The following is a 14702-nucleotide window of genomic DNA, read 5'->3' on the forward strand; positions in this document are numbered from 1 at the left end:
TATAAAAAATGACAAGCTACACGTGCTTAGTCAGCACTGACTGTGACCATCTTGCTGCAGGATTTCGGCTGGAAGGGCCCACAGGAAGGCACCTAGGCCACCCCCCCACAGGGCTCATACCATCGGGTTGCTCCAGGCCGCGTCCAGGCCATCTCTGCACACCCCCCCAGGATGGCGGGCGCCCGCCATTCCGGGCGACGCTGCCGCTGCCGCCGCACCCCTTCCCCGCACCCCCTTGCCAGCTCCGCTGCCGCCACGGAGACCCCGAGCGTCCCCCGGTCCCGCACCCGGGGCCGGATCATCCCGCCAGCCTCTGGGGATTCCCTGCAGGGCAAGGATGCTGCACACAGCAAAAACTGCTGCCCTAACCTGCCCGGCTTCCCCCCAGGCGCAGTGTAGTTTGTAAGGTTGCGTGTATCCGATTAATGCATTTTGATACCCAAATCCATTTAGTCCAGGCACGTTTACGTGACAGCCCCCAGCCAGCCTCAGTGCGGCCAGACAGGGCCACGGCCACAGCCCGACCAGGCCGCCGTGCTACGTGCACCTCTCCATCCCACGTACGCTGCCACGTACACCTCTCCATCCCACATACACTGCCACGTACACCTCTCCATCCCACATACAGTGCTACGTGCACCTCTCCATCCCACGTACGGTGGTACATACACCTCTCCATCCCACGTACGCTGGTACATACACCTCTCCATCCCACGTACGGTGCTACGTGCACCTCTCCATCCCACGTACGCTGCCACGTACACCTCTCCATCCCACATACACTGCCACGTACACCTCTCCATCCCACATACGGTGGTACGTACACCTCTCCATCCCATGTACGGTGCTACGTGCACCTCTCCATCCCACGTACGCTGGTACATACACCTCTCCATCCCACGTACGGTGGTACGTGCACCTCTCCATCCCACGTACGCTGCCACGTACACCTCTCCATCCCACGTACGGTGGTACGTACACCTCTCCATCCCACGTACGGTGGTACGTGCACCTCTCCATCCCACGTACGCTGCCACGTACACCTCTCCATCCCACGTATGCTGGTACATACACCTCTCCATCCCATGTACGGTGCTACGTGCACCTCTCCATCCCATGTACGGTGGTAAGTACACCTCTCCATCCCACGTACGGTGGTACGTACACCTCTCCATCCCACATACGCTGCTACGTGCACCTCTCCATCCCACATACGCTGCTACGTGCACTTCTCCATCCCACGTACGGTGGTACGTACACCTCTCCATCCCATGCATGCTGCTACGTACACCTCTCCATCCCACGCACGGGTCTGTCTGTCGTCACCAATAGCCCATCAGGTCCTGTTTGCATTGACCTATATGGTGAGAAATGACCAAGTAACACCCAACACGCTCTCTCACCTGAAGAGGTGCTAAGTAGAGCAACTGAAAGAAAATGCCTTGGTGTTACTGATTTCTCCCATTATAATCAGACAACACATAAAGACGTTAAGGGCTTTACACCAATAAGGAGCAGCTGTTGAACGAAGTAAGAGACAGCACTGTCATGGCCAGTCAAATCTGTAAGAGACTAGGTTAATTCTTTCATTAACACTTGAGTACCAGGAAGGCCAATCACAACTATTTTAGTGTGAAAACAGTTTGGAAACTAAGAAAAGCCCAAGTCAAGGCAGGATCCAAATCATTTCTCTCTCCAGTAAGGCAACCACACATACAAAACATTACGTTGTTCTACATCATACCTGTAGATCGCTATGGTGGAGAAAAATTCACATCCCTTACCAGCCTGTCTGGGAAACCTTACCTTTTAGTCCAAAAGAAACTGTCATGCTATCAGCTCTGCTGGAGCAAAATAAACAGCGTGTTACAAACCATGCAGCGCAGTATAGCCCTTCTGTGATGGACCCGATAAATGCTTCCTCAGCCACCATTCCTCCTTGGATAGCCCTACTTTGCAGGGAGAAGGACCGTGCCGCATGCTGTTACCAATCGTACTGGTGCAGGAGGTGCCAGATCCGACCTTTGCTATCCACACCACAGAGCACCAGCCGTCCCGCCAGCACAGGGCTTGGGGACGCGGGTAGAAGAGCTGTAACGCAGGGGCTCCCCAGCCAACACAGTTCCAACTGAGGGCACCTCAGCTTGTTCTTCAATGAGAATACGAGAGGAAATGAGAGCTCCTCAGTGACATAAAACTTTCTACAGTAAGATGGGGGGGGAGAAAAAACCACCTCATTTTCCTTTTTTGAAGAGCTCCTGCTTCATTTATTATGTTTTATAATACCAGAATCTAGCACTTACCCAGAAAGAATCCTGATCACATTACAGGCTTCATGAGCAAATGATTTGTAATTGCATAGATCATTGTCTAACTTATGACTATACTAAATTATTTTTATCATCGTTTCGGCAAAAGTAAGTAATTTGTCCCTTAGTTAGTATTTGTATTACAATGGCACCCAGAGACCCACTAAAGAAAAACTCCACGAGGCTGGATGCTCTGGAAACACAGCCCAGAAAATGTCCTTACTCTAGAGAGCTTACAATCTAAGAAAGCTTTGTAGATGTTTACATTAACAAGTACTTTAACAGTTTTTATGCTTTGCCAGGTTAAAAATTACAGAGCAGATCCAAACCACTCAAGATAAATGCTCAGATTTGGTGGCCAATTTCCCCTGTGTGCCACTTCACTCATCAAGTCAGTCCAATGTTGTCATTAATTTTAATTTTCTCCATAGCGGGATAGGTAAGAACAGAGTCTCTGAAAGGTTGGTGAACAGCGCTACACCCAAGGCTCTCAACAAGCTGTAGTGAACTCAGGTGATGCGGGCCTTAAATGCTCAACTCACAACCCTTCCAGGGAGGGTGATTTTCAGAACTTACTAAATCTTTACTTCCAAGTCAAGTACAGCGTTACAGGATAGGTTTCCAGAACCTGACACACCGCACAACTATATCCATTAAGCTCTGAAAAATTCTTATAATTTAAGGTAATTTTTTTATGTGTCATATAAGCTATAGCCATGAGTGTTACCTGTTTGTCTTTTTAAGAAAAAATAGGGGATAGCTGGAAGCAAAAATAATCTCTTAAAACTTCTATGCACTGACACGTATTACCATGCAAGGAGGAGAAAGAATTACGGTAGTAGCTAACTGTAGGTGCTTTGGCTGAAGCTGTCAATCTATGTGGAATATTTTGGCAGTTGTTCCTCATGATCATCATCCCCATGTTGTTGTTGATAATGCTGGTACAATTTGGACACCCAGGCTCCCCCCATCCCTTCTGCTGCTGGGAAGTGTCCGCTGGACATACCGAGTATAATGGAGGTCAAGGATTTAATGTAATTTTTGGCCAGTGTGAGAGTCTCTATTTTGGAAAGTTTATTCTCAGCTCTCACATGAGGGATCACCTCACGCAAAGCCTGGAATGCATTGTTGAGCTTGTGCATTCTCTGCCTCTCCCGCTCGTTGCTTTCCAGTCTCCTCAAATGCCTGTCCTTACTGCTCCAAGGATGCTTGGCTCTGGCTGTAGTGATCTTGCTGCTCTCCTTCTTTCCCCCATTCCTCCTTTCTTTGTGTCGCAAACATTTCACCACTTCTTTTTTTCTCATTGCTGGCTCCTCAGAAAATGCTTCTTTGTCAACAGTATGCCTTTGCTTCTTTCCTTTGGTTTTAGTCTTCATGTTTTGGTAGATGTACTGGTATTAAGCATCAATGTGCTGTAAAAACATGACACCGATATCTTTAACTGTTGCACAGTTCCATGCTGAACAAATGATCTGATGCAGGTTTGTTTGATATGTTTGTTTACTTGTTCACTACTGGAAAACTATCATTGGATCTCTTAATTTAGTGATGTTCATTTTAGAAGTTTTGAATGTTACTAGTCGAGATGACCTGTGCAGATGAACAGAGGAGAAAAGCCTTTTTTAGAGAACAGATCCTCCTTCAGCTGGAGTAAGAGGTTACAGAGGGAGCAGAGGCCAAGTGAAAGGAACCACAAAACAAAAATGCAGCGAATCACCTACTGGTGTCCTCACGTATGGAAGCCAAGTGAAAAACAGACACCTCTCTTTCTTGTAAGCAGGCCTCAAACCGGAGAGATTTCTCCTCTCTCACTGCACATAAGAAAATGGTCTCCAAGCTGATCCAGTCTTCCCACTGGAAGAGAGAACCACAACTCAAAAGATATCAGGAATACAATGGTCAATTAGGTTTGATAACACATTACTTCTGGTTTTTGATCTCACATGCTCCTGTTTTCTCCCAGCTCTAGTTACCACAAGTTAATAATAAAACCATACGCTGTCTCATTGTATGTATGCAGGCTTATGTGTGGGGTGTTAGACAGAACCCTCAGGCTCTTACTCAGAAAGTAATTTCTCCTTGAACTCCTGGTAATTGCTTTTTGTAGGAATAGGTTTCCACTGTATTTATAAGCAGTGCACTAGAGGGAAACATGACACACTAATTCATATAGGGGCTCAGAAACTCCTAGCCAGCAACATGGTTTCACCTACAGCATCTCTGCATTTTGGGCTAGTCCCTACCACACACACACACGCACTTCCAACACCAATCAAATAACGGTGGGGCTTAATTGCAGTTTCTGCCCCAGTTCAACAGCAGCAGAGCAGTATTTATTCTCCAAGTTATCCAAAAAGACACAACAATGTTCCTTCCTCACATGTTAGCAAGGCAGATGACCGCATGGAAATTTTACCCTCCCGGATTCAGTGCCAACACGGCATCTGAAGACGGCAGCCTCACAGCAACCCTGCCCTCTAACACCAATGATCAATGTTACTGAGACTCTATTTTCAAAATGCTTCCTTCCACTTTCTTCCAGTTCATGTAGTCATAGGACAGATTCAGTCTTAAAAAAATATATTTTTACGTTGATGCTATTATGTAGGAGCAGTTAGAGAGTTGGTAAGCCACTGAAAAAAAAAAAAAACCACTAGCCACAGGTGCTTGACTGTCCCAGTATAGGACATGAGCATTCACTGGAGCAGGTGGTGAGCAGTTCCCGGGTACGCTGCAGTATCACTTCCTCTCTTGTTTCTTTAGAGACATCTTCAGCTGCTCGGCATTTGCAGTGATTCAGTTCTCTGCCTGCGAGGGCATCCTGGCCATCCCCGGGTTCCCTCCTACCAGGGAGACAGCTTTGCCAGAAAAGACAGGAATTCACAAAGCAGTTTGGTTAGGGTAGCGCCCAGGTGACGAATGCTGAGAGAAAGACAGCAACGAATAGCTTGTGTTGTGGGAGCCTGGAAGAAATGCTAGATACACACGGGTATCTTAAGCAAGAAAATAGGACTAAAGCCAAGCACTGGGTTTGTTCTGGACTCTTAAGTCTATCTCACTTGGCAGAAAAGGCGTAACTGTGAGACAGAAAAGGCAGGCACAAACCAGTCCACTTCCCCTCTCCAGCACAAAAACTGCTGTCGGGGGGAGCAGAGAAATGAGCAGCTGCTGTTTGAAAGGAAAACAGCCTGCGGGACTTGGTGAAGAGGAGGTTGGTGGAGACAGCCAGCAGAGAAAGCTGGAAGAAAATCCAAGAGAAAGGAAGCTTCAGCAAGCTGTGGGAGCGGAGTCTTTAAAACTGCAGGCTGGGGGAAAGCAAATTGGGATGACGTGGGATAAGAGGGTGCTTAGCTGGCTGGGGTGTCCTTTCAGACTGCTGCACGCTGCTGTAACCCTAAGAAACCACCTCAGGGAGCCACAGCCGGGCCGCTGGGACCCCCAAGGAGACAGCACGAGCACGCAAGGAGGAACGGAGACGGGGAGGGAATCGGAGGCAACAGTCTGGGGTGGTCAAGAGAAACCAGAGAGAGCGAGCAGCCACATACCAACGGATTTTCCACCCTCTGCACCCATCCATCAGGGCCGGCGTCCCTCTGTGACTTACCGCTGCCACCAGCTGTGGAGAAGGCGCCTAGGGCCCGAGAGGTGACATAGCGGAGACCCGTGGGAAGCCAGGAGCCGCGGGAGGGTCTGCGGGGGCAGCAGGCGCGCTGCCCGTCCTCTGGGCCGGGCCCGTCAGGGAACCGGGGCCCGTCAGGGAACCGGGGCAGCCCCAGCGAGGAGGGCGAGGCGCTGCGAGGGGGCCCCCAGGCAGGCGCTGCTGCCGCGCCCGCGGCCCGCAGCCCCACCTGCAGCGGCCCGGGCAGAGCCGGCCGCGCCAGGCAGCCCGGCCCCGGAGCAGCGCGCCCGCCGCGACACGTCGCCTTAGCGGCGGGGGCGGGCCCGGCGCCCCGGGGGGAGCGCTCCGGGGGGAGCCCCGCGTCCGGGCACCGCAGCCCCGCAGGGAACGTGACCCCAGCTACCGCGTCTACCCTTCCGACCCCCCCGCAGGCGGACAGCGCCTGGAGCCAGCAGCCAGCACAAGGCTCCCGGGTTTGGGGTGGTCACGGGGCTCCCAGTGACAACAAAACGGCAGGGGGGAGGTAGCGCTCCCAGCAGTGCTATGGAGGGGCTGCCGCCGGCCTGAGCCAGGGTGCTGCAGCGTGTCCAGAGAAGGGCAACAAGGCTGGGGAAGGGTCTGGAGCACAGGGCTGATGGGGAGCGGCTGAGGGAGCTGGGGTTGTTTAGCCTGGAGAAGAGGAGGCTGAGGGGAGACCTTATCGCTCTCTACAACTACCTGAAAGGAGGGTGTAGCGAGGTGGGTGTTGGGCTCTTCTCCCAAGCAGTTAGCGATAGGATGAGAGGAAATGGGCTCAAGCTGCACCAGGGGAGGCTTAGGTTGGAAATTAGGAAAAATTTCTTCACGGAAAGGGTGGTCAAGCATTGGAACAGGCTGCCCAGAGAGGTGGTGGAGTCACCATCCCTGGAAGTGTTCAAAAAACGGGTAGACGTGGCACTTTGGGACATGGTTTTGTGGGCATGGGGGTGTTGGGTTGATGGTTGGACTGATGATCTTAGAGCTCCTTTCCAACCTTAATGATTCCTAGTTTTTACTTTCATTATAAATGATCCAGCCACCAAGCCAGGAGGCATGGGGTTGCTACTCTACCCTTAATTGGCTTAATTGGTTTAGTGGTGGACTTGGTAATGTTAGGTTAATGGTTGGACTGGATGATCTTAAAGGTCTTTTCCAACCTAACCGATTCTATGATTCTATAAGGCGAGGCAGGCAGGTCAGTGTCACTACAGGCGGGATGGGTCTGGTACGTACTTCAGCAGAGGGGGTGTCCTCGGTGGGGGAGGAGCAAAAAGTCTGTCTCGACTGCTCCGCCAAGGGCTGTGCAAGCCACCATACCCCCTGCGTGAAAAAGGCCCACGACAGAACGCTTCCACCCCTTGCAAGAAGGCTGCCGATGGTAAAGGTGGCAAGTGCTCAAATATAGAAGCTATTATCAAAGAATAAGATGACCAATTTAGCGCCGTGGGATCGTTTACATCTGCTCTCAATAATGACCACTGTCTTGGTCAAATTTCAGCCCAGTAGTTATATTTTACCTAATGAAGTTAAGACATCTTGATATCAGTTTCTCATTCCCAGGTCTCAACAGCTGCGGCATCATGTGGGGGCTTCCACGACAGCCTCCATTAACTACTGACATTGCTGCGATGTGTCATCACAACCTGAACAGTTAACAAGTTAAGAGGAAAAAACAGCACCCTCCTCCTGCCTCAGGGAGTGCCCAGGCTGAAACAGTCTCAATCTCATGTGAAAGATGCTACCAATACACGCAAGTTCTGCATTACCCGGCGATCTTAGGTCCATTCAGCACATGCATTTAGACTAAAAAAAACCCAATACAATAATCTTCTAGAAATATATTCAATAAATACTGAGAAAACATATCATTAACTTGTTTTCTGAAGCATACTTAAAAATTCTGAAATCTCCATTATTCCTACATATGCTTAATTCTAGGATTAAAAGCAATACTCTGTTTTTAGAATTACACTGTGTATATTTTAAGTATTGCTTCTCTACTGACTGTGTCTATACATTACCTGAAGTTCACACACAGGTGATACTAGAAGAAATCAAAGGCAACTAGGCTATTTAGTGTAGACCCATCTGCTGGGACTGTAGCTTTGAGTTTTTGGTACGTTCTCAACCCCTGGACACTAACAAATATATCTTACAGTAGAACTATACTGTGGACCTGATCCTTTGCTGGCATCTGTTTAAGAATAAACAAACATAGACAAAGAGATTATAAATATATAACTGTATTTTATTTTTAATATTAAATATTTTTAAATTACAAGCAAGTTCTTGAATCACACTATGCATGATAATCAATATACAGTAGAAATTACAATTTAAAAATGTACACAATTTAAAGACATTGTGACCTGAAATTTCATTAACTATGATATATTGCCATAAACCTCATACCTGTATTAAATTACAATAGGAAAACCTCATACCTATGATTTTGTTACATAGTTTCTCATTTACAAATAGAATTAAACATTATATATACACACACATCAGTACCATTTATCATTTAAGTTACACCTACATCTGTGCAAGTTCAAACAATTTCATAAACAAAACTAACTGTTAAGTCATATTCAAGTTTCTGAAAAACAGGCTGCTGGTATTACAAATACTTATTTTCAATAAGTTTATATGATGTTTGACTCTCCTCTAGATTTTTGCCAGTCTGGTACCAAAACCATTAACATACAAGGATATTTCTGTATGATTTAAAGCTGAAGTAAATTTTGTACACTCCATTCTTATTTAAGGCTATTTCTTATAAGGCTAATATACTTGGATTCCACCTTTCACCAACTCCAACAAAAATAGCCATGTCACTAACACCTGACAATGCTGACATTTTAGCATAGTGCTTAATCATAAAAAAAAGTCTTTCTACCAACCAGCCTCCTCATGAAGAAGATTGAGTACTACATAAAAATCTGCTAAAAATACTGATAAAAAGAATGAGGCTTAAATGGCTTTCATTAGTGCATCAACAAGGATATGAAAAAATGTTTAATCCGCTCATTTCCATGAAAATGGCAGTTTCCATAAATGCAGTTATACACGCAACATATCTGCAGCTTGGGGATTTGGGAGAGTACAGGTGTTTCCATTAAAACTGGACACTCTTCTCACTCTGTTGGCTTCTCACTACAGATCCTCATTTTTAGACAAACTTCCTTAGGTGGGAAAAACCAGATCTTTTAAATAACTTTAGTAGCCAAATTGAGACAATGCCTTCAGTATTCAAATAATCAAGGTATTCTACTAGAGAAGGAATTAAAATGTAACCAGTCCTCATAATAAACCATTGAAAATAGATACATGTACTTCTAAAACAGAAACCATGCTTAAGTAGCTAGTGCAAGAAATTACATACAGTTTAATGAATGATTTGTAACAAATCCCCTTATTATAATGTAACATGTTGGAATTACTGATTCATCTTCATTGTGCCACCGACTGCTAGGCAGATATTTAAATATTGCTAGTAGTTGATCAGATTTTTAACTATAATTTTTCAAAAAAACACCTTTTATATTATTGCAATCCAGCCTACAGGATTACTGAAATTAAAATTAATCATTTAAGTGAGGTGAGTCAACTTTAAATATTTCTTTCTCTTCATCATACGGCTAAAAAGGACATTACCTTGCTTAATATCATACACATCCCAGCTCATTTTGGAAAAAATGCTCCTTTGGCAATTCGTTAGCAATGAGTCCCTTTGGACAAAGGAGTAGACTTTCATTTCCTGTGTAAGATTTTATTTAAAACCGGGTAAAGAATAAAAATCTTAGACTTCCATCAAGCAAAGGAAATTCCTGATGTGCAAGGGAAACACCTGATTTTCCAGAACTATAAGAAACAAAATGCACAACCAAGCTGTAACATTATGGAGTATAAGTTTTTATTTAACCTTGGACTATATTTTAAATCAAATGATTCAAAATTAAGGCTGAACTCCAGGTCTGATACAGTAGATATTTCACCACGCAAGGCAGATAAGCCCACACATTCTTTGCAGACCCTTATGGAGTTTCATTCTTAGTTTTCATTTTCCATACTTAAAGTATGGTGAGAATTATACAAGACAGATGAGATACCTTAATCTAGCTATATCAGGGAGTTTAATGTTGGAATTATGGAATTTCTAAGCAATAATTTGTGCACAAAGTCTATTACCTATATTTTAAAATATGGAGAGTAGCGCACAGCTTCCTTAAACCCTCTATAGTGTATACTGTAAGCCTGTATTAAGAACTACTTGGCTTTGCCTCTTAAATCATGTTTTGGGAAAAGTCCATGAAAAATTCAGTTCCTTCCTTCATACTGAAGAACAGTTCTGACTAACTCTGAACCTGAGTGCCTCATCAGAAAAAGTTATCTCAACAATACATTGGCAACTTTAAATAACATTATAACGAAATAATTCCCTTTTGATTGGTATGGAAACCATTCCGGTTAAGGGCTAAACAATGCTGGAAAAAAGCAATTAACATATTCCTGTCATTTTAAAACATACTTAGAAAAAAATCAAAATGCATACAGAGGTATACAAAAAGAAACTTCACACATCTGAAAATATCTAGTCCTCCCATACTTCACGTGATGAAAATTCTCTGGTGACTGGACCTGAACACAGAGCACTTGGACCACCATTATACTGAAGCCCTGCCAAAACAGCCACTAAAATACAAAATACTTTGTATTCTAGTACATTTGTATTTTAGTACACTAAAATACAAAGCCAGGTAAACTGTTCCTATTAGTGTTTCCAACAGATTCGCAGCTGCATAAGGCATTCCAAGACATCAGGAATTTGTTTCTCAACTGAACTCACTTTGGAGTAATAATTAAGGATTTTTTCTTCCCCCCACCCCAGCAGTTTAAAGTATTAAACTAGCTAAATGCATGGTAGAGTATGAAGGTTAAAAAACCCGCATTATATTCCCTTCCCTATAGACAGCTTCAGAGCAAACTTTACTATACTGCATCTTTGGGTCAGTACGCATTTCAAGATGTACCATGGAGCCTTGCAGACATCTTAAAATAGGTCTGGCCTTATAAAGGGTGCAAAATTGGGCATTAACCATTAAACTAATTCTTAATTGTCATAACATCACTGAGAGGTAGATCTACCACAGGCCTCTGAACGGCAGCCCCAATCTGCAGTCAGCAGAACAGTGAGCTTCAAAATTCACAGAATGTACAACTGAAGGGCCAAGTGTGCCCAAATCCAGTCTACTGAAATTAGTCTTTTTATGATTCATAAATTCCACAGTTTTGTACAGCCAATTTTTCCTCTTCTCTCTCCAAGGCAGAAATTGTAGTAAAAACTGGAAGGCCCTTAATTATGATATAGTCAGATGCTATTACAGTTTAAGCAGTCAGTAGGATCATATTCAGGAATTAAGAGACATTATCTCTTTCATCTAAAAATTCCAGAGTATATCATATATTCTTTTCCAGTTTCCTATAAAACATTAACACTAACAATCAATCTATAATCATTATCATTTAGAAATGGTACTGAATATAAGATTTCAGCAAGTCTAACATAACACTCAGAAGTTATGTACGTTTTACAAGAACCGTGCATAGCAAAGGCTACAAAAAAGGACAAATTAAACTGGGTAACTGGGCCAATTCAACTTGTCTTACTTTCCTTGAAAGATTTCAGATTTTGATTCTGTACATCATCAGGAAATAAAGGAAGAATAATCCATAGTGCAATTGTAATAAGCAAAGTAATAAGTAGTGATATCTTTTTGAATAAATATGGCTCACTACTGATCAACTATCATTCATACAGTTTCAGCAACACAGCTACCTGTTGCACAGGACAGTTATACACAATTCTACAACAGGTGTATGTCCAAATAGATAATGAACTACATGGAAAAGATATAAAAAGAATATTATACAATCTCATACATAAACCAGACTGTAGTGTAATTGCTTTACTTGTTTCTTAAGTTATCTGAAAAATACTTCAAGTACTTGAAAACAGCGGCAGAATCATCTTTCAATGAAAAGCAAAATTGCACTGATTTAAAAATACATTACAAAGTTAAATACACATTCAAATTAATGTCCTGATTTAACATTGCTTTCAGTGTTTACTTTCATTTCTTAGTACTTCTTGATTACCTGTGTGACTCCAGGAGGATCCAGAGTTTACATAAAGAAGTTTCAGACAAAGTCTGTGTGTTTTATGTATGTAGTCCAAGGAAGTTTTAGTTCATTTAATCTTTTTCTCCATCTTCACTGCTTCCTATTAGTGGAGGAAAGGTCATAAGGTACAGTGAGATTTTTCTGCACAATCCTTACTTCTCTGTAAGACTATTCCTCGAATTTGGCATTCTGCTGTTTCACACTTCCAAGTTTTGGTTAATCTTTCCCTAGAGCTTTCAACTACTGTAAACATTTGGTACCTTTACACCTAAACATCTGCTTAAATCGCACATTTCAATGTCACTTCTCAGGACATGCAAGGCAATGTAGGATCTCCAAAATAACCTCTCTTATCTGTAAGTTACTAAGCAAACATGATGTAATCAATAAGTGCAATATAAGAACAATACAACTCTCTATATAAACACCGATTACATTTTTATAGACACTGACCATTAGCAAGGTTCAGCAATCAGTAATATTTATTTTTAGCAATGCAACATTTTTTCAAGATTAATAATATGCTGAACTGATTCAAGTCTGCTTATTTTGGCTTCTCTTAACCCTCAAAAATGTATCAAAGCTTAAAAAAAAAGCTTTTTGTTACAGACAAAAAAGCTTCTGTTAATAAATACTGCTAGTACTCAATATTGCTATGAACGGACTGTTTGGCTCTCCTAACAAACTATCCTACTCACAGCTCTAGAAAACATGCTGCAATTCTCGACAGAATGTCAAGAATGCACTTTCTAAAATGCAATATGAAAAGAAACTGAACTGTAAAATAAGCTCGGACAACAATGGCAGAAACATTATGTTCCTAGCATCCTCATCCGGTGCAATGAAAATAAAATTGTGACTTGTGACAGTGCAATAATGAGAATTATTCAACTGCCATAGTGTGGCAGCTATACTGAAGTGCTTAAGGACTGCACAGATTTCATTTATTTAAATACAGCACTAGTTTTTTGAACAGAAAAATTGTGAGCTTGTCTTGTAAATGTTCTGTAGAATATCCAACTGCAAATTTGTAGCAACTTGGATGCAAATCATCTCGATCTAAATAGAAAGCTATGTCTTCACTGAAATACAAGACCAGACATATCTTTTATAGAATTAAAAATGCATTTCTAAATTAAGTATTTAAAATAGAACAAGATTTGTCATGTCTAATAGTTATATCTTTGCGTAAAGTTTTTAATTTGTAGTTTTAAAATAATTATAACTAGATCACTTACCTCCTTGCTCTATATCTGAATCTGTAAGATGCGTAAGAGAAAAGCTTGCCATGTTTGCAGGAGAGATAGAGAATCTGGAGTAAGGGGATGAATGTGACCAGTTCTGATCGAGAGTGCGGGAAGGTGGAGGTGGAGAGAAGTACTTTGATGACTGAAGAGGTGGTTTAGAACTAATAAGACTATTAGCTGCCTTCGATATAAAAGATGGCTCCGGAGAAGAGAAATCATCATCCCATTCAAAACCCCCACCTTGAGGGGAGAAAAAAAAAAAAAAAAAAAAAAAAAAAAAAAGAAAGAAGAGGCAATTTACAGTAAAGTCATATACAGATTTAAAAGCAAGCCCCTGGAAGACTGCATTATCCCAAAACAAAACTTGCAGGTTTTCTGTTCTAGCCCTGGGGGTCACAAAGATTTGTCATCCATAGTTTGGTTGCCTCTCAAAAGATACCTTAGCCACATCAATGTACAAACAACTAGTACTACATCACAAGCGTTGATAATCAGTAACGCTAGTATCTGAGCCTAGCTGAAGTGTATGCTTAAGATGCAAAACTGAAGCCAGTATGATACAGTGAATTTACAAATCACATAATTTAAATGACATTTCATTAAAAATGATGCGTAAAACGGCATCAGCCCCTGTTGTGTATAAATATATTCAAGTACCTTCTTCATCTGTTGAGCTTTCTGAATTTGCAAATCTGTTCAAGTAACTAAAATACGAAGATGGAACAGGAGTGCTGTGAGAGCCTTCGCCATTCAAGTCTGCCGCACGGTTTCCCAGCTCCTTAGTTGGCGTTTCCTAAGGCAAGTAAAATAACTTATTTAACTCTCTTGTACACACAATGTATCCATGCCTATAGGTGCAAGCATTCAAAAAATACACTTCCCACCCCCATCATCAAATCTACTATAGAATTAAATGGTCTGTAAACTCTTAGGTTACTACCACACAACAAAACTTTGAGTTATAGTTTAAGCATATGCATGTACTTCGATTTCTAAAGAAAGTTGTGTCAAATCTACGCTAGAATGCATGCAGGAAATGACTATTTAAATATTATTTATGATATAAAAAGGTTTCATATTTCTAGGAACCAAGCTAAAACATCTTCCAATTGAAAACAGTTCTCTTATCAGACTGACACAGGTAGGGTTTTTTCTATTTAGAATCATAGAATTGTTTAGGTTGGAAAAGACCTTTAAGATCATCCAGTCCAACCATTAACCTGACATCACCAAGTCCACCACTAAACCAGTTAAGGGTAGAGTAGCAATTTCATGTTTCCTGGCTTGGTGGCTGGGCTATTTTTAATGAAAGTAAAAACTAGGAAT

General features: G+C 42.7%; 2 protein-coding genes across 2 annotated transcripts in view; both read right to left on the bottom strand.

The window, feature by feature from the left end:
• Positions 1-3184: 3184 nt before the first annotated feature.
• BHLHA15 (basic helix-loop-helix family member a15) lies at positions 3185-3685 on the bottom strand. Its single transcript, XM_009480882.1, has one exon. The coding sequence runs from the start codon at positions 3683-3685 to the stop codon at positions 3185-3187; it is 501 nt and encodes a 166-aa protein (XP_009479157.1).
• A 4557-nt stretch (positions 3686-8242) lies between these two features.
• LMTK2 (lemur tyrosine kinase 2) overlaps positions 8243-14702 on the bottom strand; it is a 44554-nt gene continuing 38094 nt past the window's right edge. The window contains exons 12-14 of the mRNA XM_075718899.1: positions 14034-14169; positions 13368-13616; positions 8243-12229 (exon numbers count right to left, since the gene is read on the bottom strand). Of these exons, the coding sequence (XP_075575014.1) occupies positions 12201-12229; positions 13368-13616; positions 14034-14169 (414 nt within the window). The 3' untranslated portion in view covers positions 8243-12200. The remainder of the gene's footprint in view (positions 12230-13367; positions 13617-14033; positions 14170-14702) is intronic.

Source organism: Pelecanus crispus, chromosome 11, assembly GCF_030463565.1.
Source record: "Pelecanus crispus isolate bPelCri1 chromosome 11, bPelCri1.pri, whole genome shotgun sequence".
NCBI classification, from domain to species: Eukaryota; Metazoa; Chordata; class Aves; order Pelecaniformes; family Pelecanidae; genus Pelecanus; species Pelecanus crispus.

Coding starts and splice junctions, on each gene's coding strand:
- BHLHA15 (XM_009480882.1), bottom strand. CDS start 3,685: ATGAAGACTAAAACCAAAGGAAAGAAGCAAAGGCATACTGTTGACAAA.